This window comes from Dysidea avara, chromosome 3 (assembly GCF_963678975.1).
Source record: "Dysidea avara chromosome 3, odDysAvar1.4, whole genome shotgun sequence".
Taxonomy (NCBI): domain Eukaryota; kingdom Metazoa; phylum Porifera; class Demospongiae; order Dictyoceratida; family Dysideidae; genus Dysidea; species Dysidea avara.
The window spans coordinates 27,121,009-27,144,863 of NC_089274.1; the positions used below are offsets into that span (position 1 = coordinate 27,121,009).

Consider the following 23,855-nt stretch of genomic DNA (forward strand, 5'->3'; position numbering starts at 1 on the left):
ATTATTTATCTGTTATCTTATTATAATTTGCATAAACAGTGCTATAATTTTTTGCAACACATGTTATGTCTGTAGCATGAGGTATAGCCTAGAGCAACCAGTTGTTAGTAATCACTCTTTGGTCGTTCCTCAACCCATTTCTTGATTCTTGGCTGAGAGGCAACTTCTGCATGAAGCTTCTTTAATCCTGGGTAGGCATCTACTGTGATCCCAAAATAATTGTTGACATCTTCCACCAACAAGTATGTTAAGATATCAATCCATGTGAGCTGTGTATACATATAAACAAGAATTTATTACTCTGAAAGTCTTTGTGTGCAAATATAATTAAAATACACACTGTCAACTACTTGGTGTACAATTTACATTCCTGACATTTTGAATGCAGGAATTGTGGAGTTATAATTAGATGACAAGATTTTAATTATAAAATAATTATATGCACATATTTAATTTTTAAAGACTGAGCAAAACAATCAGTTTTTAGTGTGTAGTTAACATTAAACCACACCTCTATGTTTAGCCTTTTAGAAGCTAGCCCCATGAAAGTTAGCCACCTTGTATATAGCTCATGCAGAAACAGGAAGAAATAACAATTTTCACACATATGTAGTTGGTCCCTTCTCTAAACTAGCTGGCTAGAACTCACATACTACTCAGCTGTTTCCAAGACATATACGGGAGCACAGGTCTGCTATTATTTACAAAAAGTACTATAAACTACAAATACATAACTTGATTGTTTTGACATATGGCACATATTAAGCATTATTACATAACGAAGCACTATTATCATTATTATGTAGATGTTTAACAAGGGGATCTGGTATGCTAGAATTGTGTTCAACACTATTTCCAGCCTGCTGTGCCAATTTTGCTAGCATAGCAAATGATGTTTGTCATGTAAAATAATGGCCAATAATATCTACACTGCCTTAACATCATTAATATTTGATTAGCATCAATATCATTGTAACAATTTCTTGGCAACCACTCACAATTTTTTTAACACAGGCTTTTAAAAAGCTTTTGCTAGGGTGTTATGGAAATTAGGATTAAAGTCGTATCAGGTTGTACCTTTGAACCAAATACGTATCCTTTTGGAGATCCATTAGCTTGAATGTGCTTCTCTAGTGTTTGCAAAACATTGGGAACTGTTTCATTCTTCAACTTGGCTGATTTCTCCTCCTACAGACATACAAGTGAAACTGAACTGAAATTTTCTGATGTACATAGATAAGTACATATTGCTGCAGAACTAGACTGTGATACATACATACATACATACACTTCTACATCATCAAGCTGCTTAATAAATTTCACAAGTGATCCAATCTGGGTCATACCCAGATATTCTATAGAGTGGACCATACCTGGTTGACCTGGACAAAATGTGACCCGGTTGAAACAGACGACCCAACCCAGTTTCAACCCTGGGGACGGTAGACAAGTATAAGTATACGCAGTTTCCCACTATTGTAATTAAGTTTTTTGAAACACTACACATCTTTCTCTTTATACAGAGTTCAGGGGTCGGGAATTCTACCACAAGGAGTCATGGTCGACCTATGTTCCTGCTATGTAAAGAAGACCATTTCATCTTTGGCGCCATGTTGTAAGACGGTTTCAGAATATCATTTTAATACACAAATGCAACGTGATAATTGTCCCCCCTTTGGTAATCAGTGATTATTAATAGTGTTCATGTTCCTACATATTATCATCAATATTGGCAGTACAGAACACACAAAGCTCATTAAAAAATAGCACCTCTACAGCTAAATACGTAACTGCAGCATAATGGTTATACAAGAGAATGTTCTTAACCTATAACTAGATTTGTCCTGTTATAACAAGCCATTATAGAAATATCCTGCTCAGTAGGTTTAGTGGTAGAACACACACTCAATTGAGCAATGTGGATTTCACACTGGCACAGCATTCTGTGCAAGTTTCTATTCTACAAGAGCTTGTACTGAGGTATTGTTACAATGTATTCTCTATGCATGAAGCATCCCAACAAGGATTAACAGCACTGATGTGACTATGCTGGTACAAAGCACACACACATAGCTAATCTAACCATGCTATTTGAGGGAGTTATAGGTTATAAGGTTTCAGGGTGCCTGTTATCTGCTTGACCCCACCTTAATGTGTAATAAATGATAAAATAATTATGTTTTTCTTACCTTTTTAACTTGATCAGGTTCATAAAAAAAAGTTTGAATAATGTTAAGATTAAGGTCAGTGATGTAATCTGAATATCCTGCCAACTGTGCATTCTCCAATTCATTATTACCAGCCATACCTGCAGAATATTAGTACCTTTAATTTGATCATATGTCACAGTCATGTAACATACTCAATAAAAAGGTTTAAAAACTAAAAAAGTATAAGAAATTTTTTCGTGGAATATGTTATGCTAGTCATAGAATATCTTTAGTTGGCTTAGCATCAAACTTTTGTCAGTAACTGCTATATACTGTACATGTAACATATTATACAGGCAATTTCAGGTTGCTTGCGAATGTGATCATGTGAATGTCACTTGCAATGTTTAAGAGAGCTTAGTATTATAATCAAAAACAGCCAAGCTGTAAAAAAAGGTGCGGCCCCCAAAAAGGCCATGGTGAAAAAAGATGTGAAATCCAAGGTGGCGGCCAAGAAATGGCTGTGATGGTAGGTTAATGGTTACATTTTAATAACAACAATTCAGGTGAATTTGGTGCCAAGATCAAGCGGCACAAAATTCACCTGAATTGTCGTTATTAAAATGTAACCATTAACCTACCATCACAGCCATTTCTTGGCCGCCACCTTGGATTTCACATCTTTTTTCACCATGGCCTTTTTGGGGGCCGCACCTTTTTTTACAGCTTGGCTGTTTTTGATTAGATATCACTTCTTTTTGTATTTGTATACTGCAAAGCCGGCCTATGGCTGGCTTTGGGGCTTCTTTAACCCATGTGTTTTTTTATTTACCACAGGAAGAAGAAAAGAACTTAAAGAAGAATTTTAGCACTTCAATTATTTTTGATTTTATTAGTAATTATACAAATTATATACATATATTTATTACATGCCCATTATGCCACACAGGATATTTTTTTGCAGCTGATCTCTCTACTGGGTGACTTGAAATGTAGCTGAACTATATACAGGATGGTTTCTTTGTAGCTGAACTCTCTACAAGGTAACCTCTTCTAGCTGGTCTCTCTACAGGGTATTTTGTTTCTAGCTGAACTCTCTACAGGTGATTTGTTTGCAGCTAAACTCTCTACATGGTGGTGTCTTTGTAGCCGAACTCTCTACATGATGGTTTCTTTGTAGCTGAACTCTCTATAAGGTGACTTCGTCTAGCTGAACTCTCTACAGGGTGATTTTTTTGTAGCTGAACTCTCTGCAGGGTGATTTGTTTGCAGCTGAACTGTCTACATGATGGTTTCTTTGTAGCTGAACTCTCTACAAGGTGACTTCGTCCAGCTGATCTCTCTACGGGGTGATTTGTTTCTAGCTGAACTCTCTACAGGTGATTTGTTTGCAGCTAAACTCTCTACATGGTGGTTTCTTTATAGTTGAACTCCCTACATGATGGTTTCTTTGTAGCTGAACTCTCTACAAGGTAACTTCTTCTCTACAGGATGATTTGTTGTAGTTGAATTCTCTACAAGGTGGTTTGTATGAGGCTGAACTCTCTACATGGCGGTTTCTTTGTAGCTGAACTCTCTACAGAGTGATTTGTTTGCAGCTGAACTCTCTACATGATGGTTTCTTTGTAACTGAACACTCTACAAGGTGACTTCTTCTAGCTGATCTCTATACAGGGTGATTTGTTTGTAGTTGAATTCTGTACAGTTGGTTTCTTTGTAGCTGAACTCTGTACATGATGGTTTCTTTGTAGCTGAACTCTTTACAAGGTGACTTCTTATAGCTGAACTCTCTACGGGGTAATTTCTTTGTAGCTGAACTCTCTATATGATGGTTTCTTTGTAACTGAACTCTCTACAAGGTAACTTCTTCTAGCTGATCTTTCTACTGGGTGATTTGTTTGCAGCTGAACTCTCTACATGGTAGTTTCTTTGTTGCTGAACTCTCTACAAGGTGAATTCTTCTACCTGATCTCTCTACAGGGTAATTTGTTTGTAACTGAACTCTGTACAAGTGCATTTTTTTGGGTGATCTCACTGCAGGTTGATTTGTTTGCAGCTGAACTCACTAAAGGGTGATTTGCTTGTAGCTGAACTCCTTACATTGTGTCTAGTTTCTAGCTGATCTCTCTACAGGGTGATTTGTTTCTAGCTGATCTCTCTACAGGGTGATTTTTTGTAGCTGACCTCTCTTCAGGGTGATTTGTTTCTAGCTGATTGCTCTGCAGGTTGATTTGCTTGTAGATGAACTCTCTACAGGGTAACTTGCTTGTAGCTGAACTCCTTACTTAGTGTCTAGTTTGTAGCTGATCTCTCTACAGAGTGATTTGTTTGTAGCTGAACTCCTTACATTGTGTGTAGTTTCTAGCTGATCTCTCTACAGGGTGATTTGTTTGTAGCTGATCTCTATACAAGTTGATTTGTGTGTAGCTGATCTCTCTGCAGGGTGATTTGTTTGTAGCCGATCTCTCTACAAGGTAATTTGATTGTAGCTGAACTATCTATAAGGTGATTTGTATGTAGCTAATCTCTCTGCAGATTGATTTGTTTTAGTTGAACTCTGATTTGTTTTTAGCTTATCTCTGTACAGGTTGATTTTTGTGTAACTGATCTCTCTACAAGCTGATTTGTTTGTAGCAGATCACTCTGCAGGTTGATTTGTTTCTAGATGATCTCTCTACAGGTTGATTTGTTTGTTGCTGATCGCTCTAAAGGTTGATTTGTTTGTAGCTGAACTCTCTGCAAAATGTTTTGTTTGTAGTTGATCTCTCTACAAGGTGATTTTTTGTAGCTGACCTCTCTTCAGGGTGATTTGTTTCTAGCTGATATCTCTACAGGGTGATTTTTTGTAGCTGACCTCTCTTCAGGGTGATTTGTTTCTAGCTGATCGCTCTACAGGTTGGTTTGTTTGTAGCTGAACTCTCTACACGGTGATTTGCTTGTAGCTGAACTCCTTACATTGTGTCTAGTTTCTAGCTGATCTCTCTACAGGGTGATTTGTTTGTAGCTGAACTGTCTAAAAGGTGATTTGTTTGTAGCTGATCTCTCTGTAGGTTGATTTGTTTTAGCTGAACTCTCTACAGGGTGATTTATTTGTAGCTGAACTCCTTACATTGTGTGTAGTTTCTGGCTGATCTCTCTACAGGGTGATTTGTTTGTAGCTGATCTCTCTACAAGTTGATTTGTGTGTAGCTGATCTCTCTGCAGGTTGATTTGTTTGTAGCCGATCTCTCTATAGGGTAATTTGTTTGTAGCTGAACTCTCTATAAGGTGATTTGTTTGTAGTTGATCTCTCTGCAGGTTGATTTGTTTTAGCTGAACTCTCTACAGGCTGATTTTTTTGTAGCCGATCTCTCTACAGGGTAATTTGTTTGTAGCTGAACTCTCTACAAGTTGATTTGTGTGTAGCTGATCTCTCTGCAGGTTGATTTGTTTGTAGCCGATCTCTCTACAGGGCAATTTGTTTGTAGCTGATCTCTCTACAGGGTGATTTTTTTGTAGCTGACCTCTCTTCAAGGTGATTTGTTTCTAGCTGATCTCTCTACAGGGTGATTTTTTGTAGCTGACCTCTCTTCAGGGTGATTTATTTCTAGCTGATTGCTCTACAGGTTGATTTGTTTGTAGATGAACTCTCTACAGGGTAATTTGCTTGTAGCTGAACTCCTTACTTTTGTAGCTGATCTCTCTACAGGTTGATTTGTTTGTAGCTGATCTCTATACAAGTTGATATGTGTGTAGCTGTTCTCTCTGCAGGGTGATTTGTTTGTAGCCGATCTCTTTACAAGGTAATTTGTTTGTAGCTGAACTATCTATAAGGTGATTTGTACGTAGCTAATCTCTCTGCAGATTGATTTGTTTTAGCTGAACTCTCTACAGGGTGATTTGTTTCTAGCTTATCTCTCTACAGGTTGATTTGTTTGTTGCTGATCGCTCTAAAGGTTGATTTGTTTGTAGCTGAACTCTCTGCAAAGTGTTTTGTTTGTAGTTGATTTCTCTACAAGGTGATTTTTTGTAGCTGACCTCTCTTCAGGGTGATTTGTTTCTAGCTGATATCTCTAAAGGTTGATTTGTTTGTAGCTGAACTCTCTGCAAAGTGTTTTGTTTGTAGTTGATTTCTCTACAAGGTGATTTTTTGTAGCTGATCTCTCTTCAGGGTAATTTGCTTCTAGCTGATCGCTCTACAGGTTGGTTTGTTTATAGCTGAACTCTCTACAGGGTGATTTGCTTGTAGCTGAACTCCTTACATTGTGTCTAGTTTCTAGCTGATCTCTCTACAGGGTGATTTGTTTGTAGCTGATCTCTCTACAAGTTGAATTGTGTGTAACTGATCTCTCTGCAGGTTGATTTGTTTGTAGCCGATCTCTCTACAAGGTAATTTGTTTTTAGCTGAACTGTCTATAAGGTGATTTGTTTGTAGCTGATCTCTCTGCAGGTTGATTTGTTTTAGCTGAACTCTCTACAGGGTGATTTGTTTGTAGCTGAACTCCTTACATTGTGTGTAGTTTCTATCTGATCTCCCTACAGGGTGATTTGTTTGTAGCTGATCTCTCTACAAGTTGATTTGTGTGTAGTTGATCTCTCTGCAGGTTGATTTGTTTGTAGCCGATCTCTCTACAGGTAATCTGTTTGTAGCTGAACTCTCTATAAGGTGATTAGTTTGTAGCTGATCTCTCTGCAGGTTGATTTGTTTTAGCTGAACTCTCTACAGTGTGATTGCTTGTAGCTGAACTCCTTACATTGTGTCTAGTTTCTAGCTGATGTCTCTACAGGGTGATTTTTTGTAGCTGAACTCTCTACAGGGTGATTTGTTTCTAGCTTATCTCTCTAAAGGTAGATTTGTGTTGATTTGTTCATTGCTGATCGCTCTAAAGGTTGATTTGTTGCAGCTGAACACCCTGCAAAGTGTTTTGTTTGTAGCTGATCACTCTAAAGGGTAATTTGTTTGTAGCTGAACTCTCTCCACAGTGACTTGTGTGTAGCTGAATTCTGTGTAACTGAATTCTCTAGAGAGTGACTTAATTGTAGCTGAATTCTCTACACAGTGCATGACCTGAACTTTCTTCAGTGTGACTTGTAATGTTCTGAATCTCTATAGTGATATATTTGCTTAATTCTCCACATGGTGACTGTCTTCTTGCTGAACTGTCTATAAGATTAACTGTTTGCAGCTGAACTCCCTATAGAATAACTTGTGATGTAATAAAATTCTATAATGGAATAAATAAATTAGCCGAATGCTCTATTAGGGTGACTGTTCTATTAGAGTATCTCGATCTCGCATCTGCTACACGGAGTTGGCTTTCGAATCATAACTCAGTGGTTTGTAATCCGATTCTTCTGTACTACTGCAAGGACTTTCTATGAAGATTATTCCAGCTATACACCGATTTTCAGCTCATTGCTCTAAGCGGTTTGCCTAGTAGGCGTGAAAACTAATACTTTTTTATTCATAAAAATCGATCGCGTAATTGTGACACAGGTTGGGTTTTGTGTCATATCTCCGTGGTCTTTATCTCGATTCCTTTCAAACCACCAAAAGGCACTCCTACGATGGTTACTCCATCTACATAGCAATTTTCAGCTCATTCCATGAAGCGGTTTACCCTGTAGGCGTGACAACAAATCGATCTTGTTTTACGTGAATAATCGGTCATAACTCCTGAACCATTCATCGGAGTTGTACCAAATTTGATGCTAGGATTCGCCGTTGGACTCCCTTTCTGTGTGCCAAATTTCAAGGCGATCGGAGTACGCGTTTGCGTGTTATAGCAATTTTTGCAAGTGTGCGAAAAGACGAAGAAGAAAAAAAAAAACGAAGAAAAAAAAACGAAACTTTGGCAGCTCGTATCTCGGAAATGGCTGGAGCGATTTCCTTCAAATTTGGAATGTAGACTCCCTTGGCTGGCGGGCAACTGTGTAGCAAATTTGGTTCCAATCAGATAAGTGATCACCGAGATACAAATGTGTGAAAATGACGTTTTCGTTCTTCCTGTCAATATACTCACGGGTGTGGCGCGCCAGCTTCTTGGGCCGCACGACACACTACCGTGTGTCTTGATAGTCTAACAATTTATAGTGGCAAGTAATTTGGTTGCATTATTGCAAGAAAATTGAAATAGCTCACACGTATGAAAATCATATGTTCAAATTGTTCAATTGCATTCACTGAAATAGACTGTATTATACTTGTTTGTAAGATTATACATGCACATGTGTCATAACACAAGTATGTACCATATGTAGCTGTACTAATTGAGTGATTTCAATATGCAAAATCATTAACATGTACTATAATTCAGTACTTTACTTTTTTTTGTTTGTGTTCATGGTCTATACATTTAGCGTAATGTGTTAAATTGTTATCATCAGTGCAAGCAACTTTGTGAGTGGCTACATTTATATAAGCCAAGCTAAAGGTTGTATATTATATTATATGCAAAGGAGTTACACTGCATCAACTCAACTATAGGTATATAAAATGTTATTGTCCATTAGTACATGTAGCCTGCTTAAGCAATGTATACAACATGTATAGTATTAAATTAGGCAATTTACTTACCATGTTTTTCACCAATGTATCTAGCAATGTTCACATGACCACACAGCGTCATATTACCATCCACTTCCAAGACAGGAACTTGTTGAAAAGGCATGTCTATGAGGTAAACATGTATTATTCACTACGATCTACAGCTATAGTTCATAACACGAGACACCAAGGTGTATTCATATAGTGTGCAGGAAAGGTGAAAACACTTTGAAATGCTTGCAAACTTCTGCAGTTGAAACCTTTCATGGATGTCCTTCATGAGTATAACTAATTGTACAGCCCCAAAAATTTCCCTGTAAATGTTTTAACTATATCACAGAAACTAGAACACGGCTATATAGGATATCATTTCCTAATGCTGATGGCTACATACTATAACTGTAGCTGAAAATCAACAGTTGGTAACTGTTAACATCCACACATAGATGTTTGTGCATGTACAGAACACACACATAAGTGCAGTTTACGCTGTTGGTCGGGGTTCAGTCAATTTGTAAGTAAACATGCATCCATCACCAAATCGAACTATAGACATCAAGAGTTGTCTTTGTCTGCATGGCACCACTCACTCCTTCAAAAAAAGTAAGGGTCTATTGAAATACAGATGAATTAGCTAGAGAGCATATGTAACTGCTGGTTACGTCAGATGATTTGTGTTGCCAAGGCAATTTGTGTGTGAACGTCATTGGCACACATTATTTGGCTAGTGTGAAATTTCAGCACTAGAATTTATGTGGGATCTGTATTTCACCAGCCAGACCCTGCGAAAGGGTGGGCAGAGCCAGACTAGAGTTGCCTATGTTTGAAAGAAAATAGATCACAGACACAAACATAATAGCATTGAATGCAGAAAAGAAAAAAAAATTATATTAAGCTATCATATTACCCAGTTATCTGAAGTCACACAGAGCCCATATGAATTTCTCAATTTAATCAGTAATATATAGTACACATGGGGGTGTCTCTCTCTTATTATTAACTCTTGCTATTACCTTTTTTTTTAAAAAATTATCTATGATGCAACTGAACAGTCCTCTGCATGCTACTGGTATTAAGTCTCCTCATATAAAGTAGCCTGACTAGCTACATATAAAACTACACGCACCTATAGGCTTGAATCACTTACTGATATCTTGATACCATCATAGAAATGGTTTGTGCGCGAAGCTGCCGACCCGAGTGCCGACCAAACCCGGGGCGGCTACAATACATGATCCGAGTACAAGATTGAGGCGGTCAGTCTATATGTATTCACAGCTTAATTACTTGGTTCGTGGTCAGTCAACCCTGATGGCATGCTCCTTACCTGGTTTCATCGCAGGCCACTCTGATCTTTGTATACGTACATCTTCGTAGGGTACACCAAGCTGAGCGAACAATAGGCGAATGATTTCGGCTTTTCCACGAAAATCAAAATAGGTCAGTTTGTAAGCCATCGTCTACCTCTCGACTACCAGCTAGGGATCAGTAATTAGCATAAATAATCTAAACTTTGTACTTCACTAGCCTCGCCCACCACCAATTACCGTATACTCGAGCTAGCCGAGGGGCAAATTTTTCCATGTTGATCAGTGTTGCTAAAAATAAAAGTTTCGCGGATTTGTAAACACTCCCAAACTGTATTAGACTATATGGAGGTCTAAATATATCAAGGATGACATTTTCACTGATAACCCGAAAACCGCGAAAATTTCCCCTCTCGAAATATTTTGGTACAAGACAAGCCAATGTAAATTAATGGGAAATTTATGTACATACAAATCTAGTGTTCTCTACAACTGAAAATCCTAGAAGACACTCTTGGGTCGTGTTTCCAACCACTTCTTGATATTAGGCTGTTCAGCCACAGAAGTGTGTAGCTTGCTGAGACAGGGGAACTGGTCGGCTGAAATCTTGAATTCAAAATACTCAGCAAGGTTGTCAATGAAAAGGTAGATACCAATATCAGCCCAAGTTAGCTGTAGGGTGGTAAAACAAATATCAGATATTCAAACTGAATGCTGACCTTAGCTTCATAGACAACACCATGTTTAGTGAAATTTGGTTGGATGTACTCTTCCAGTGTCTTCAACATGGCAGGTAGTGTCTTCTCACTCAGCTCAGCACCTGCAACTTTCTGTTAATAAGAAACAGTTTATCTGTCTGAATACTTACCATAGGTAGGTGAAATTTCAACCTTTGAGAATCAACTACCAAACCACCCACAGATGCTAGGCTGGTACCAATTACAAAATGTCAGATTGGTTCTATTTTTTGTTAACACCTTGTTGCACAAATCAGCTGATATGTTTACAAATCAAGTGAACCTTTGGCTATATCTTGAAGGAAACGTCTTTTCAAGCTGCGATGCTCACTCTAAACCTTTCTTAATAACTGTACTGTAAACCCAAATGGTCAGTGGCTGGATTGTTGAGAGTAATTTCCAGCTGTAGCATTGTGAAAACGAAATTTTGGACTCAAAAAAAAGTTTTGATGCTGCTGGAGCATACAGCATCAATGCCAAAGTATCCCTCCCAGGTCAAACAGGCCTGGCATGGGTTCAAATACTAGCTACCACACCAAATATCATCAAATTTCAAATTGTTTGCCATCTGGCTGAACTTGACGGCATTGAAAATTTTGTCAAAAATGCCAATATTATCAATGTGTAGCAACTTTTGCAAGCTTAAAATCTGCAAAAATGCTGATCTCGACCAATTTTTACCACATATAAGAAACTTTGCACATCACTCTGCTTTGCCTCTCTGAACTCTTGCTGTACCCATGGTTAGCTACATCCATCCACAGGCTGGCTCTGGCGGCTCCGTTAGCATGGTCAAAGTCCATCAAAAATGCCGATCTTGCCAATTTTCGTCAGGTATAGGAACTTATACAAGTTAAATGTGCTGCTCTTCCTCTCAAAATTCTTTCTGGAGCCTTCAATCGTCTTCATCCGTATAGACATGACATAGTTTCTTCAGTCTCTTGGCAATGTCAGAACACGGCAAATAGGCACCACTGAAATACCGCTTACTGTGTATTTTGTTACACAGAACTCATTATTTCCATGAAAGAATCACAAATAAAACCTATAGAAATCAATAACAAATAATTTAGAACTCAGAATAAAATGGAGTTAGCCATTGCTCTTCACATGAATGGAAATACCGATTGTGGTTTTCAGTAATCATTTGCATTATCAAACATGATCCAATTATGTTGAGCCTTTGTAAGCAAGATAAAGTGCATGTGTGGTGAGGTAGTTGGGTCTGCCACACATATTTCCATCCTTGAAATCCCTGTAAAGATCTAGATACTGTAGCCATATACTCTAATAGAACAGTCATTTATTGTACAAACTAAGCCATACTGCATGAAGGCATTGACAGCAATATTCTAATGTGTGTGTATGTGTGTGTGTGTGTACAGTTTTCTTGTTTTGTTTCAGTTTTCATTTGCTGACTCAACTACACTGCATGTAGCTAATGAATTACTAATGATTCAAAGGTGGTGGCTACTGTTAGCTATGCCTGCAATCATGTTAGCTATGTCAAATTAGATGCTTGGTGGCCAAATTACAGTTAACCTGCTTCGCATGGTTTAGTTAGCTAGCTGCTTGATGACGTTGTGGCAGAATATCCTGATTTTCAGATCACTAGAATTTTCTTGTGCTATAGGTAAGGTATACATGAATAAGATGATTTGAATATTTCTAATTTTATACGAAAACTTTAACTCCATGCTCTTCTTTTGGCATGATGTTTCCTGATTGCAACACTTCACTTGAATGTTCCAGCTCCGCAATTGATAGCTCAGAATAGCTTGCTATATAGTTAACTAAAAGCATGAACTGGTCTGATTAGCCATACCATTACAATGATGACATGCACAGCATGCCTCCATGCCTGACCACCTGACAAGGATACCTCTGCATTATTTTTTGTACTGACGATTGAAAAAAGATAATTAGCCAAGTGCATTATGATTTGAGTTTTATTCTAATAAACAAATCAGGTAGCTATATAGCTACATTCCAAACACTAGAAAGGTTCAACATAATTGACATGTTTGATGAATGCAAAATGATTACTGAAAACCACAATTGGTATTTCTATGAAGTGCAATGGCTAACTCCAATTTGGGTTCTAAATTATTTGCCATTGATATATGTTATTTTTCCATGGAATTAATGAGTTCTGTGTAACAAAATACACGGTAAGTGGTATTTACTAGCTGCCAGACCAGGTGTATGGATGAAGGCGACTAACCAATGGTCTAGCAAGGCTTTTTAGAAGCAAACTAGCACATTATGCTTGCAAAAGTTGCTACATGTTGATAAGATCTGAATTTTGATGAATTTTTGAAAGCCGTCGTGTTCAGCCAGATCAATTTTGAAATTTGATAATATTTGGTGTGGTAGTAGTTGAACCCATGCCAGGCTTGTTTGACCTGGGAGGGATATTTTGGCATCGATGCCGTATGCTCCAGCAGCATTGAAACTTTTTTTGAGTCCAAGATTTTGTTTTCGCGATGATGTGGCTGGAAATCACTCCTGGCAATGTAGCCACTGACCATTTGGGTTTAGAGTACAGTTAGTAAGAAAGGTTGAGAATGAGCATTGCAGCTTGAAAAAGACATTTTCCTTCAAGATATAGCAAAAATTCACATGATTTGTAAACGTATCGGATAATTTGCACAACAAGGTGTTTATGAAAAATCATGCCAATCTGACATTTTCCAACTGAGCCGTACCTAGCCTAGCATTTGTTGGTGGTTTGGTAGTTGATTCTCAAAGGTCAAATTTTCACGTTTCGGACCCTACTATAGTCTGCAACTCTCTTGGATATCTTACAACTTTCCATATTTTGCTGGTTATTCTTCCATATACATCCAACCACCACAATTTTAATATCATCAGGCACAAGCCCAGCCTACTGTGGGTGTGCACCGGGTTTCATGAAGATGATTAAATTATGCTTGCCCATCTACACACCCACATGAGCAAACAAGCTTCAAGCTATACAAAGGAAGCCTTCATTCTATAATTTGGATTCTACTAATGAAAGTTATTTTTACTAACTGCATTATACACTACACTACACACATGTGCACACACACATGTGCACACACACACACACACACACACACACACACACACACACACACACACACACACACATGTGCACACACACACACACACACACACACACATGTGCACACACACACACACATGTGCACACACACACATGTGCACGCACACATGTGCACACGCACACATGTGCACACACACACATGTGCACACACACACATGTGCACACACACACACACATGTGCACACACACACACACATGTGCACACACACACACATGTGCACACACACACATGTGCACACACACACATGTGCACACACACACATGTGCACACACACATGTGCACACACACACATGTGCACACACACACACATGTGCACACACACACATGTGCACACACACACATGTGCACACACACACACACACACACACACACACACACACACACACACATGTGCACACACACACATGTACACACACACACATGTGCACACACACACACACATGTGCACACACACACACATGTGCACACACACACACATGTGCACACACACACACACATGTGCACACACACACACACACACACACGTGCACACACACACACGCACACACACACACACACACACACACACACACACACACACACACACACACACACACACAAAGGTTGCCTTTATTAACAGCTGTTTTTGTTGTGCTTACTTGAAGGGCTCGTAACAGAAAACATTTAATGGAGGCTTGCCTTTGTTCTGTTGGAGTGTTTATCAAGGTGAATATTCTCTTTATGGGATTTGTACCGTAACAAGAATAAGTGAAGCATTTCTACTTTTATTTGGTGGTAGACATGGTCGTATCTATTGCATTCTACATATTATTGTATGACTGTATATACAAGTGATCTTAGCTAGCTTATTTGCTATAACTATCAATTACGTTCTGAAATAGCGAAGTGGCCATTAAGCTTCGTTTTCAACTATGTTCAGCCTGTTACACAGCATGAAGAACACTATGAGAAGGACATCTGCAATCAATCCAGTCACGATGGAAAAGCACAAATGAGAACACAGGTACGTCCATGAAGCATGCATTGCACATACTGTGGTATACCAAAAGGCATCTGTTAGGCTGAAGCAACATTAAACATCAAGCCCGTGGCCTTGGTTGTTATAGAGTTTTGCTTGTCTGAAGGAATCAGTCAGTCAGGCAGGCAGTCAATAGAAAGTTTCACTAAATAATAATGTTGTAGCAACATATTGGAAGCATTTCAAGCACTGAAGGCACTTTTGGGCTTGCAAGGCCACGGCACCACGCAGATATTGTGAGGCTGGTGATAGTTTTGGCTGAAGTCTCATAATCCTAACATAGTACTGTATGATGATCCCCACTCAAATTTTAAAATCCTAGTACGTATTTGTTGTCATTCGTACCTTTTCATATTACCTTTTTCTCTCACTAGTCACTACATGTTCAGTGCTATACCGTTAATCTTTATTTTCTCATTGTGTACCTACTTACATACACCTGTTTAAAAACACCAACAGTTTTGTCTTAATGAGTAAGTGTGACAAGTATTAGAGATACAGGTATAAATACTGACCTGCTTTTCCTTATCAGTTTCCTTCATTACGTTTTCACAATTTTTCCCGATATCCGTAACAAAATCCATTAGGGAACCAATTTCAGCATTTTGCAGGTCATTGTCTCCAGCCAATCCTGCAACAGTACAAAGGCACATACAACAGTATACCATTATTGACAGACCAAAGAAACACTAATCAGGGTCATACATTGCAGAATCCAGTAAGAAACAACATTACATATCAGAATACAACAAGAGGACAATTAATAACACATAAAAATATCGCACACTTACAGACAGACATACCACATATACATACATACAGGTATATAAAATTTTTCCTAAAATCAGGCATAACATAAACAGTGTACACGAGTATGTAGTATTGTTCTGTGCAGTAAACTCATATTTGATTATATAACACAAAAGCATGCCTCGTAAACCTGTTAAGCATATTCTTTAATAGTAACACCTATCATTGACAGAAAACATCAAAGGCAAGTATACCATATTTCTTCATATAATATCTTTCCCTTTAAACCAGTAAGGCCATTGTATTTTAGACTGGGTGATTTTGGATAGGTTCATATGGTGCCCGGTATTTAAACAAATCCAATTACAATTAACAGAGAGAACCTTTAAGCATTGTTTTATTATAAACAAATTTAGACAAACTGTTGTATGCAGTGGCGATTCTAGACCTGACCTACAGGGGGGGCCAAGTAGGGAACAGCATAACTATTGTTGATTGGCTATGGTATAAAGTAGAATTTTCAGGGGGGTCTGGGGGTGCAACCCCCAGAAGCTGCAGGATTTTTGCAATTTAAAGGCTTGATGACAGCCTAAAATTTGTTCTAAAAACATGAAAAATGCTAAAAATAACAATGCCAATCTATACGGCAACTTTTCCCCAAGATTTTTTAAAAGTTATTTTTTAACAGGGAGGGCCATGGCCCCCCCTGGCCCCCCCTTAGAATTGCCTATGGTTGTATGATACATTGCATGTGGATGCATCTTCCAATTTTCATAAATTTTGTGTGATAAAACAAGGAAATAATTAAAGCCACCAACTATAGACCAGCTCCACTAATAGCCTGGTCCCAGGGCTTATATTAGAGACCAGGCATTTATTTTCCCAATGCGCTGGAAGCCCCCTGGCTTATAATCAATACTGGCATTTATTCAAATGTGGCTTTCAAAAATAACAAAAAAATTCACCTAGTTATTACTAGTTGGATGGACACTTCAGTTCACACACTCACTCACCGTGACGTTCAGCAATGAAACGTGCGATGTTGACACTGCCACAAACTTCTACTCCATCCACACTCAATATGGGAATGTGTCCAAATGGTGCCTCTGTGTGACAAATAGCAAGTACAACATCATCAACAACATCAGTTAATTATAGAGACAATGGACATATATGTTAATAGGTTATTTAATGACCAATAAAAAATCCATAAAAATATATAATATTTCGCTTCAGTTTTCTTTCATGCACACACCCCAGTTTATCATCACCCCAGTTTATCATCACCTCACATTATTCACTGTGTCAAAATTTCCTGAGGATTATTATAATGGCTATTCATCACGCTAAAGCTATCCACCACTACAGTACTTATTATACTATAACCTTGTCACAATTTGGGATGAGATAAGCTGTTGACAAATTACTGTGATGAAGAGTACCCCACACAAAGAGGTAATTGAGTGGGTGAAGGAGGTCATCATGTGGCCAGTACGATGTCATTACAACTGAATTGGCATGTTATTACACAAGCTTTATATTTTTTATCGCCCACACCCAATGTACATGCTAGCTATTTACAAGTCAAGATGAAAAACAGTGGGACATTGTGAAGTACCATATTAATGGTTTAGTATTACAGCCAGTCTCATATAAACACTTGGTTCTGGGTGCACAACACAAATAAACTCTGGGTTTTGAATAAACACCGGGTGCAAAAATTCTGTATAGATAATAGCTACTTTGTATTATCTGTGGTGTCCAACATTAACAACAAAGTACCAAGTGCTCATTAGTCTTCCTAATCTGTAGTATATGTTGAGAAATACATTAAGGTGAGTACAACTCAGAGGTATGAAGATTACTTGTTTGCTGGTCTCTTGTGTAGTCACCGGGATAAAAAGATGCTTGAAAGAAATAAAAGTCCAGACTATAATTTGAAACAATACAGTAATTGTATTATGATTATTAAACCATGTGCACCCATTCTTTCTCACTGTCTAATGTACAGCAGCTAATATATTGCTATTTGTTGTAGTTGCTTGTTGCAATCTGTCACATGTGTTGTAATACTGCATGGTGAGTGAACAGCTATCACTACAGTGATACCTGTCCTCCAACCTGTAACTGTTATCTGCCTATTATGGTTGGGTTAGCCTTGCAGCACCCGACCCCCTAGGTCTGGTAAAACTGTGTACAAAAAGTTTGGCGCTGCCAGAATGTTGGCAGTTAAAATCAAATCGCTACATATCAAGTAAGTTGATTATCTAATGTGTACGTTTCAAAGGATTTGCGGTTAACTTTACCACTTGACTTATGTGGGCACACAAACACCTATCATTTATGTTGATTCATTTGCCATCAGGTTGCTTCTGTAAACGGATCTGGTTTGATTAATGTTACAGGTCGGTTGTCAGTTGTACAAAAATTCTGAATGGGACTCATATGAAAACCGACCAAGATAGGTGGAGAGACTTTTTCAAATTCAGTATCTGGTTGGCTGTTTTCCATGTGTGTGTGTAAACACATAAACGTACATCCTTTTGAGCTCAAACTTTTCCAGACCCCTTTAGTGGGGAGGGCGCCGCGAGACTAGTCTTAAGGGTAGTCACTTTGCGAGCACTTTGTACATCCCTTTTTTGTATACCATTTGAGGATAATCACAGTTACCAGTGACCCCATGGGTAGGTTCACTGCAAAAGTACGTACTTGGTTTCATTTCGGCCCACTTATCCTGTCGTATCCGGATGTCTTCGTATGGAACACCCGCTTGAGCAAACACCAGCCTAGCAGGCTCCGCCTTTCCTCGAATATCGAAGTAGGTGAGCTTGTATGTGGACGACATCGTTCTCTACAGCTTTTCTACTCGCTTCTCTCTACGGATCTTGTAACGCGCTTGCGCTTCTTACTGGATAAAACGAATTTATTAGAGGCAATGTAACAGCTATGATCTGCATTATTCTTGTTGCAGGGCACAGTGCTCTGCTTGAGGCTGAAATATTGGTGAGTTATGTTTTGTTATGCATGCTGACAAATATACTTGGCTAATATTTTAGGCGGACAAGTCTGGCAAGTATACACATTTGATTGGAGTGCCCAAAGCGCTGCTACCCGCCAGACCTGGTCACTCTCAGGAGACCATTCTGGACTGCTGGTGGAATGTTGTCAAAAGGTATCAGCACAGTGGGCACACGTACATTGCATGCTTGTGAACCCATCCAATTGACTGATATAGCTTCCAAGTGGCTACAGTAGAACCTCTCGATCTTAACAAACTCCCCGATATGCAAAAAGTGGCATGTCTATAATAGAGATGTTCCACTGTGATCCATTTACTGAGTTACTTTATCAACAAAGGTGCATCACTTTACTATGATCTGTGAACAGCGGTCAAAGCTGATTTTCAATGAAAAAAAAAATTTTCACTACATTCTTGTGCCCTACTTACTCACGCAACTTTGACTGTGCTGGGAAAAAAGGCTGACCATTTGTTGTCCAGTCCATCATGTAACATCAGCCTTGTTTGTCTTTCACTTTGACCACAGTCACAGATCATAGTACAGTGGTTATTGGCCTTGTCTCAGTTATGGTTTTTTCTCATCTGTAGTCACGTGGATCCTATAAATGTCCAACTTAAGTCTTGTTACAATACATTAAATATGCTTTACCTAAGTTGTGTCATTTTGCATATCACCTTATATTCCTCATTGTATTATTAACTAACTGATCACTGGCATGAATGTATGCATGTGAGTTGTTTAGATATTTGGTAATTTTGTTTTGTTTTCTTTACAGCCGCAACCAGTTTAGTAATGTTTACCTGGTCACCAATGCTGATAAGTGAGTGAGCACGCATGTAGATAGATTTTTCTTTGTTGTTGCTATGGTACAGCACATGTGACCTCCATGTACGTGCTGTACAAGGAAATTAACGTGACAACTTTTGTTTTCTTAAAAAATACTAAACCATTTAACATTTATGTATACAGGTATATGTATGTATGTCTATCCTTACCATTATTGTTGCTTACCAGTAGTACCTCTCAAATAGAACATTCATTTTTGATGAATGTGCTATTGATGTCATGATGTGGTTGTTAGTACTAGAGCTTGTATGTGGCATGAAGTTGTGCTATATTGTACTTCTAACAGATATAAGTATTTTGAACGTTGGGCCACTGCCAATGAGTTTCCTGTTAATAACTTGATCAATGATGGTACCACTACCCTTGAAAACAGGTACAATGTGTGTGTTGTTGGTGTGTGTAGTGTAGTGTAGTGCTTTGTGTATGTATAATTCGGGATCAATCACATATAAACGTGTCGTTACAACATCAAACAATCACGTGATTCTATATCATGCCTAATACAATTATGTGCATGTGCAAGGCTAATAGTCTGTTCACACTACAGTGTGTCTGTGTCTTTGTCTATGTGTCAGAGGATACTTTTGTGTGCTTGAATAAGATAGGATTGTTTAAATTTAATTAAATTTATGATATTGTCACAAATCTCATGATCCTGTGTGTCTAGATACCATTTAAACTACGAACATGTACACACAGTAAAATTTGTTGTCCTAATTGATATGTCATATCTACAATATAATAAGGGCATATACATTAGGGCAAACCCAAAGCATTTGAGTACTGTAGTATTAATGGTTACAAGTACCCAACTATTTGATCAATGTCTGTGTGACATGTTTTTTACTGGACCATAAGCAGTTTGCAATTTTACACACACACACACACACGCACACACACACAGAGGCATGCATACACACATTGTGTTGAAGTACCCTTGCAAATATGTATATGGTCCTGACATGTTTGCTGTCTATACAGTTTGGGTGCTGTTGCTGATATCGAGCTAGCTATCAGGAGTAAGGGAATAGATGATGACATTATGGTGGTGTGTGTTCTATTGAGTGTTTGTTTAGTGACAGTGGAGCCTCTGTTAAAGGACCCTCCGTGTAAAGAATACTGTCTCTATAAATGACAGTTTCTGAAGATAGACCTCTATCAATACAATCCTTATAACAGTAAAATTTTGTCAAAATTGTTTGGTCTCAAAGTGTCCATTATATAGAGTGGTTCCACTGTATGTGTATGTGTGTGTTCTGTGGTGTGTGTAGTATAAGTGACTAACTGTATTATATATACTTGTATACACATGATTTGTATACTGTATGTATTTCATTTTTGTACAATTTTGAGCAAGCAGTTTCATGGACGTGTGCATCAATTTGAGGATTTTTATAGCTTATGACAAAGTGCACAGGTTACTATTTCAAGGATGATTAATTTTGTGGACAACCAAGCCACTATAATATAGTGTCATTTACTCTACGTGTTTGTATCTGTGTGTGTGTTTTTCATGTGTTGTACACATTGTGCTCCACAGTTATCAGGGGACATGTTGTGCAGTCATAATTTTGATCTTGGTCAAGTACATGACTTCTTCAGGAAGAAAGTGTGACTCGTAATATACGCACGTAGTTGTCTTTTACTGTTCACTACAAATACACAGAAAGGAGAACTGGCCATTTATTATGAGTTAGAACCAGGAGAGAGTGTAGAGAAAAGAGGAATAATTGAAATGGATCACATGACCAGCAAGTGAGGCCTTGTGTTGAGTCCATTCATGAATAGTGTAACAGTCCCCATATTAGAGTAATCCTGCGGGAGTTTGTATACAAGCACATGAACCATATGGTATACAGACCTTTAGCTTCTGTAGTTAACATGTATATACCATTTAAACTGTTATGTTTATGTAATTACTAACTTGGCATACAATCATGTGTTTTATTTATGTATAGAATTATTCGATTCTTGGAGAAGCCCAAACCACATGAGACCACTTCAAAGTGTGCCAGTGTGGTAAAGCAGCCACATGGGAGCTACTGTATATAATATTGTCTTGTACAGGTGTTCTACTGTTTCAGAAAGGAGATTCTACCGATGATATCCCAGTACAGTAAAAGCAATACTAGTAGACAGACCAGAGTATTGGGCCAATTCATGGTAACTGCCTTTTACCATTTGTACCATATGTAATTGTATGTGTTTTACAGAGTTGGTTGGTTTCACAGTCTCCAGTTTATGCTATGAAACTACCCACTCCTTTCCAGCTGATTGGTCAAATTGTATGTGTCTGTTGTGTGTTTATCTGTACACGGTTTTGTTTAACGATATTGTTTGAAGTGTTGCATAATAAAATGAGGTATTTACATGGACAACAGGAATATTATGCTTTTGGTGAATTATCAATAGCAATAGCCATTTAAGACCGGATTGCTCACATTGTATTTTGAGTGTGTGTGTGTGTGCGTGCATGCATGCGTGCGTGCGTGTGACTGAGTTCAAGAGATGTTCTCAACTACTCTAATAGAACATACATGATTGAAATACTCTAATTGAGCAGTCATGATCTCTCGAGTAATAAATGTGTATTTTGTACTCTAGATATTGGCTGAAACTTTTAAATATTATAGTTTGTACATATATAACTCTCCTCCTTAGGGTCTAGCAGAATATGAGAAGTGGATTAAGGTGTTCTCAGACCGGACCACAAAGAGCAAAGGTGATTATGAGGAAATAACATGTAGGAGCTATGCAAGGTATTGTGTGTATTGGAGTAGTTCATTACTTCAACTGTCATTTGAAATTAATTGATTTTACGTATTATGATTGATACAGTTTATACATGTTTTTACGATGATCACTTTGTATTGCAATTATTTGCACTAGTGTACAGCATCTTCCTGAAATACTCTTTTAAACTGTTTTCAGTCCTACTGTGATACTGTGAACAGTACTGTAGTTGCCATGTTTACAAAGCTATTTATCGTCAAACATTTGAAAGGACATTCATTTACATTACCATCCCACATGTCAAAATCAAAATTCATTTGTGATCATGTGTTGTGATTAGGGCTGCAATGAATGTCAAACTTAGTATCCGGATATTTGGATGTCTTAACGAACGAATACCAAACTATTTGATAACATTTAGATTAAGGTAAAAAATGCTGCTAGAATTCAGGAACTTTTTGCCACATACTTACCACTTTGTTCCTAAAATATATGTAAAATTAATAGTAGTTGACTTTATAATCAGTTTTACATACCAGAACAGGCTATCTTGTAGAAATATAGCTGGTAACCAAAGTCATTTCCACTGTACACACTTGTAATATACTAGTAACCGAATATCCGAATGGTAAATTTAGTATTTGGATAAAATCTTGACAAACGAAAATTGTTGCAGTCCTAGTTGTGATTATACAATTGTGTTCACCCAACCCAGAGACGTGTATTTATTATTAATTTAGGATAGGACTAATGGGAAATCCTTCTGATGGCTTTAATGGGAAAACAATTTCATTGACAATATCAAACTTCTGGGCTGATGCTACTCTTACTGAGAGCACTAAATTGGTAAGTAAAATGTCCAAGTCTCCAATTGTTGTCTATTTGTGTTCAGTAGCTGTGTCTTGTTGACATAATTGTATGTTGTTTTTACTTTTTAATAATCCAATTTCATTTCAAAACAGTGCATTCAACATTAATTTTGGTGTGTGTGCTAATAATACTTCACAGATTTTTTTTAAATACACCAATAATTTTTTTTTTTGTTAATCTTCCAATATTTTTTATCTCCTAGTATTTGAATGTTCAGTAAATGCACATGTTTTGTGATTTTAATTTCCATAACCATGATAACATTTTCATGCTGGTATTGAATATTACATACAGCCATATGTTGTGTGGTATTACATATTATTATGTGGTAAGAGAAATCCCACTAACTAATTTGGCACATGACAGTTTGGAATTGAGTTACACCACATACTGTGTCTTTAGTGTATTGCTTAAAATTGTAGTCATACAATGGAACCTCGACGCTCCCTGTAAAGGACACTGTACTCCTATAAAGGACAGTTTCTGAGGTCCCTATAGACCTTTACCAACACAATTTTACCTCTGAAAGAGGACAACCTCCTTATAACAGTAAAATTTCATCTAAATCAGTTAGTCCCGAAGTGTCCGTTAAATAGAGGTTCCACAATGTGCATGTGTATGCACGTATATAAGTTCATATTGTTTTCTATAGAAACTTATTCCACATCCACTGTATGATCCAACTGATTTTGGTAGCTTGTCTGATCTTGATGGGATCACAAGGAAGGAAGGGTACGCATGATGACATTAATGATTTATTAAAATCTTACAGCATTGTGAATGAGTTG

The 23,855-nt window shown here is 37.8% G+C and overlaps 2 protein-coding genes across 3 annotated transcripts in view; one reads left to right on the top strand and one right to left on the bottom strand.

The window, feature by feature from the left end:
- Nucleotides 1-18,526, bottom strand: LOC136248447 (uncharacterized). The gene is made up of 10 exons (XM_066040228.1): nucleotides 18,308-18,526; nucleotides 16,612-16,704; nucleotides 15,364-15,479; nucleotides 10,703-10,813; nucleotides 10,488-10,655; nucleotides 10,004-10,136; nucleotides 8,707-8,802; nucleotides 2,190-2,308; nucleotides 1,078-1,188; nucleotides 1-269 (listed from the first exon to the last, which is right to left on the bottom strand). The coding sequence occupies exons 1-10, from the start codon at nucleotides 18,441-18,443 to the stop codon at nucleotides 105-107; spliced, it is 1,248 nt and encodes a 415-aa protein (XP_065896300.1). The 5' UTR covers nucleotides 18,444-18,526; the 3' UTR covers nucleotides 1-104.
- LOC136250571 (uncharacterized) overlaps nucleotides 17,973-23,855 on the top strand; it is an 18,131-nt gene continuing 12,248 nt past the window's right edge. Inside the window, exons 1-13 of one of the 2 annotated variants that reach the window (XR_010698581.1) lie at nucleotides 17,973-18,601; nucleotides 18,655-18,770; nucleotides 19,394-19,438; nucleotides 19,751-19,837; nucleotides 20,446-20,512; nucleotides 21,005-21,073; nucleotides 21,131-21,219; nucleotides 21,423-21,483; nucleotides 21,532-21,627; nucleotides 21,678-21,749; nucleotides 22,126-22,223; nucleotides 22,938-23,043; nucleotides 23,720-23,799. Coding sequence is in view for 1 of the 2 variants with exons in the window: in XM_066042784.1 (XP_065898856.1) it covers nucleotides 18,545-18,601; nucleotides 18,655-18,770; nucleotides 19,394-19,438; nucleotides 19,751-19,837; nucleotides 20,446-20,512; nucleotides 21,005-21,073; nucleotides 21,131-21,219; nucleotides 21,423-21,483; nucleotides 21,532-21,627; nucleotides 21,678-21,749; nucleotides 22,126-22,223; nucleotides 22,938-23,043; nucleotides 23,720-23,799 (1,043 nt within the window). In the remaining variant the exon portion in view is untranslated. The remainder of the gene's footprint in view (nucleotides 18,602-18,654; nucleotides 18,771-19,393; nucleotides 19,439-19,750; nucleotides 19,838-20,445; nucleotides 20,513-21,004; nucleotides 21,074-21,130; nucleotides 21,220-21,422; nucleotides 21,484-21,531; nucleotides 21,628-21,677; nucleotides 21,750-22,125; nucleotides 22,224-22,937; nucleotides 23,044-23,719; nucleotides 23,800-23,855) is intronic. The other variant, XM_066042784.1, reaches the window with a different exon arrangement.

Bases quoted from the DNA above. Each gene is read 5' to 3' on its own strand.
- LOC136248447 (XM_066040228.1), bottom strand. From the start codon at position 18,443: ATGTCGTCCACATACAAGCTCACCTACTTCGATATTCGAGGAAAGGCG. The intron at 10,814-15,363 runs GTCAGTATTTAT...TCTTATTAACAG, and splicing joins AAACTGATAAGGAAAAGCAG to AAAGTTGCAGGTGCTGAGCT. The intron at 2,309-8,706 runs GTAAGTAAATTG...AATATTCTGCAG, and splicing joins ATACATTGGTGAAAAACATG to GTATGGCTGGTAATAATGAA.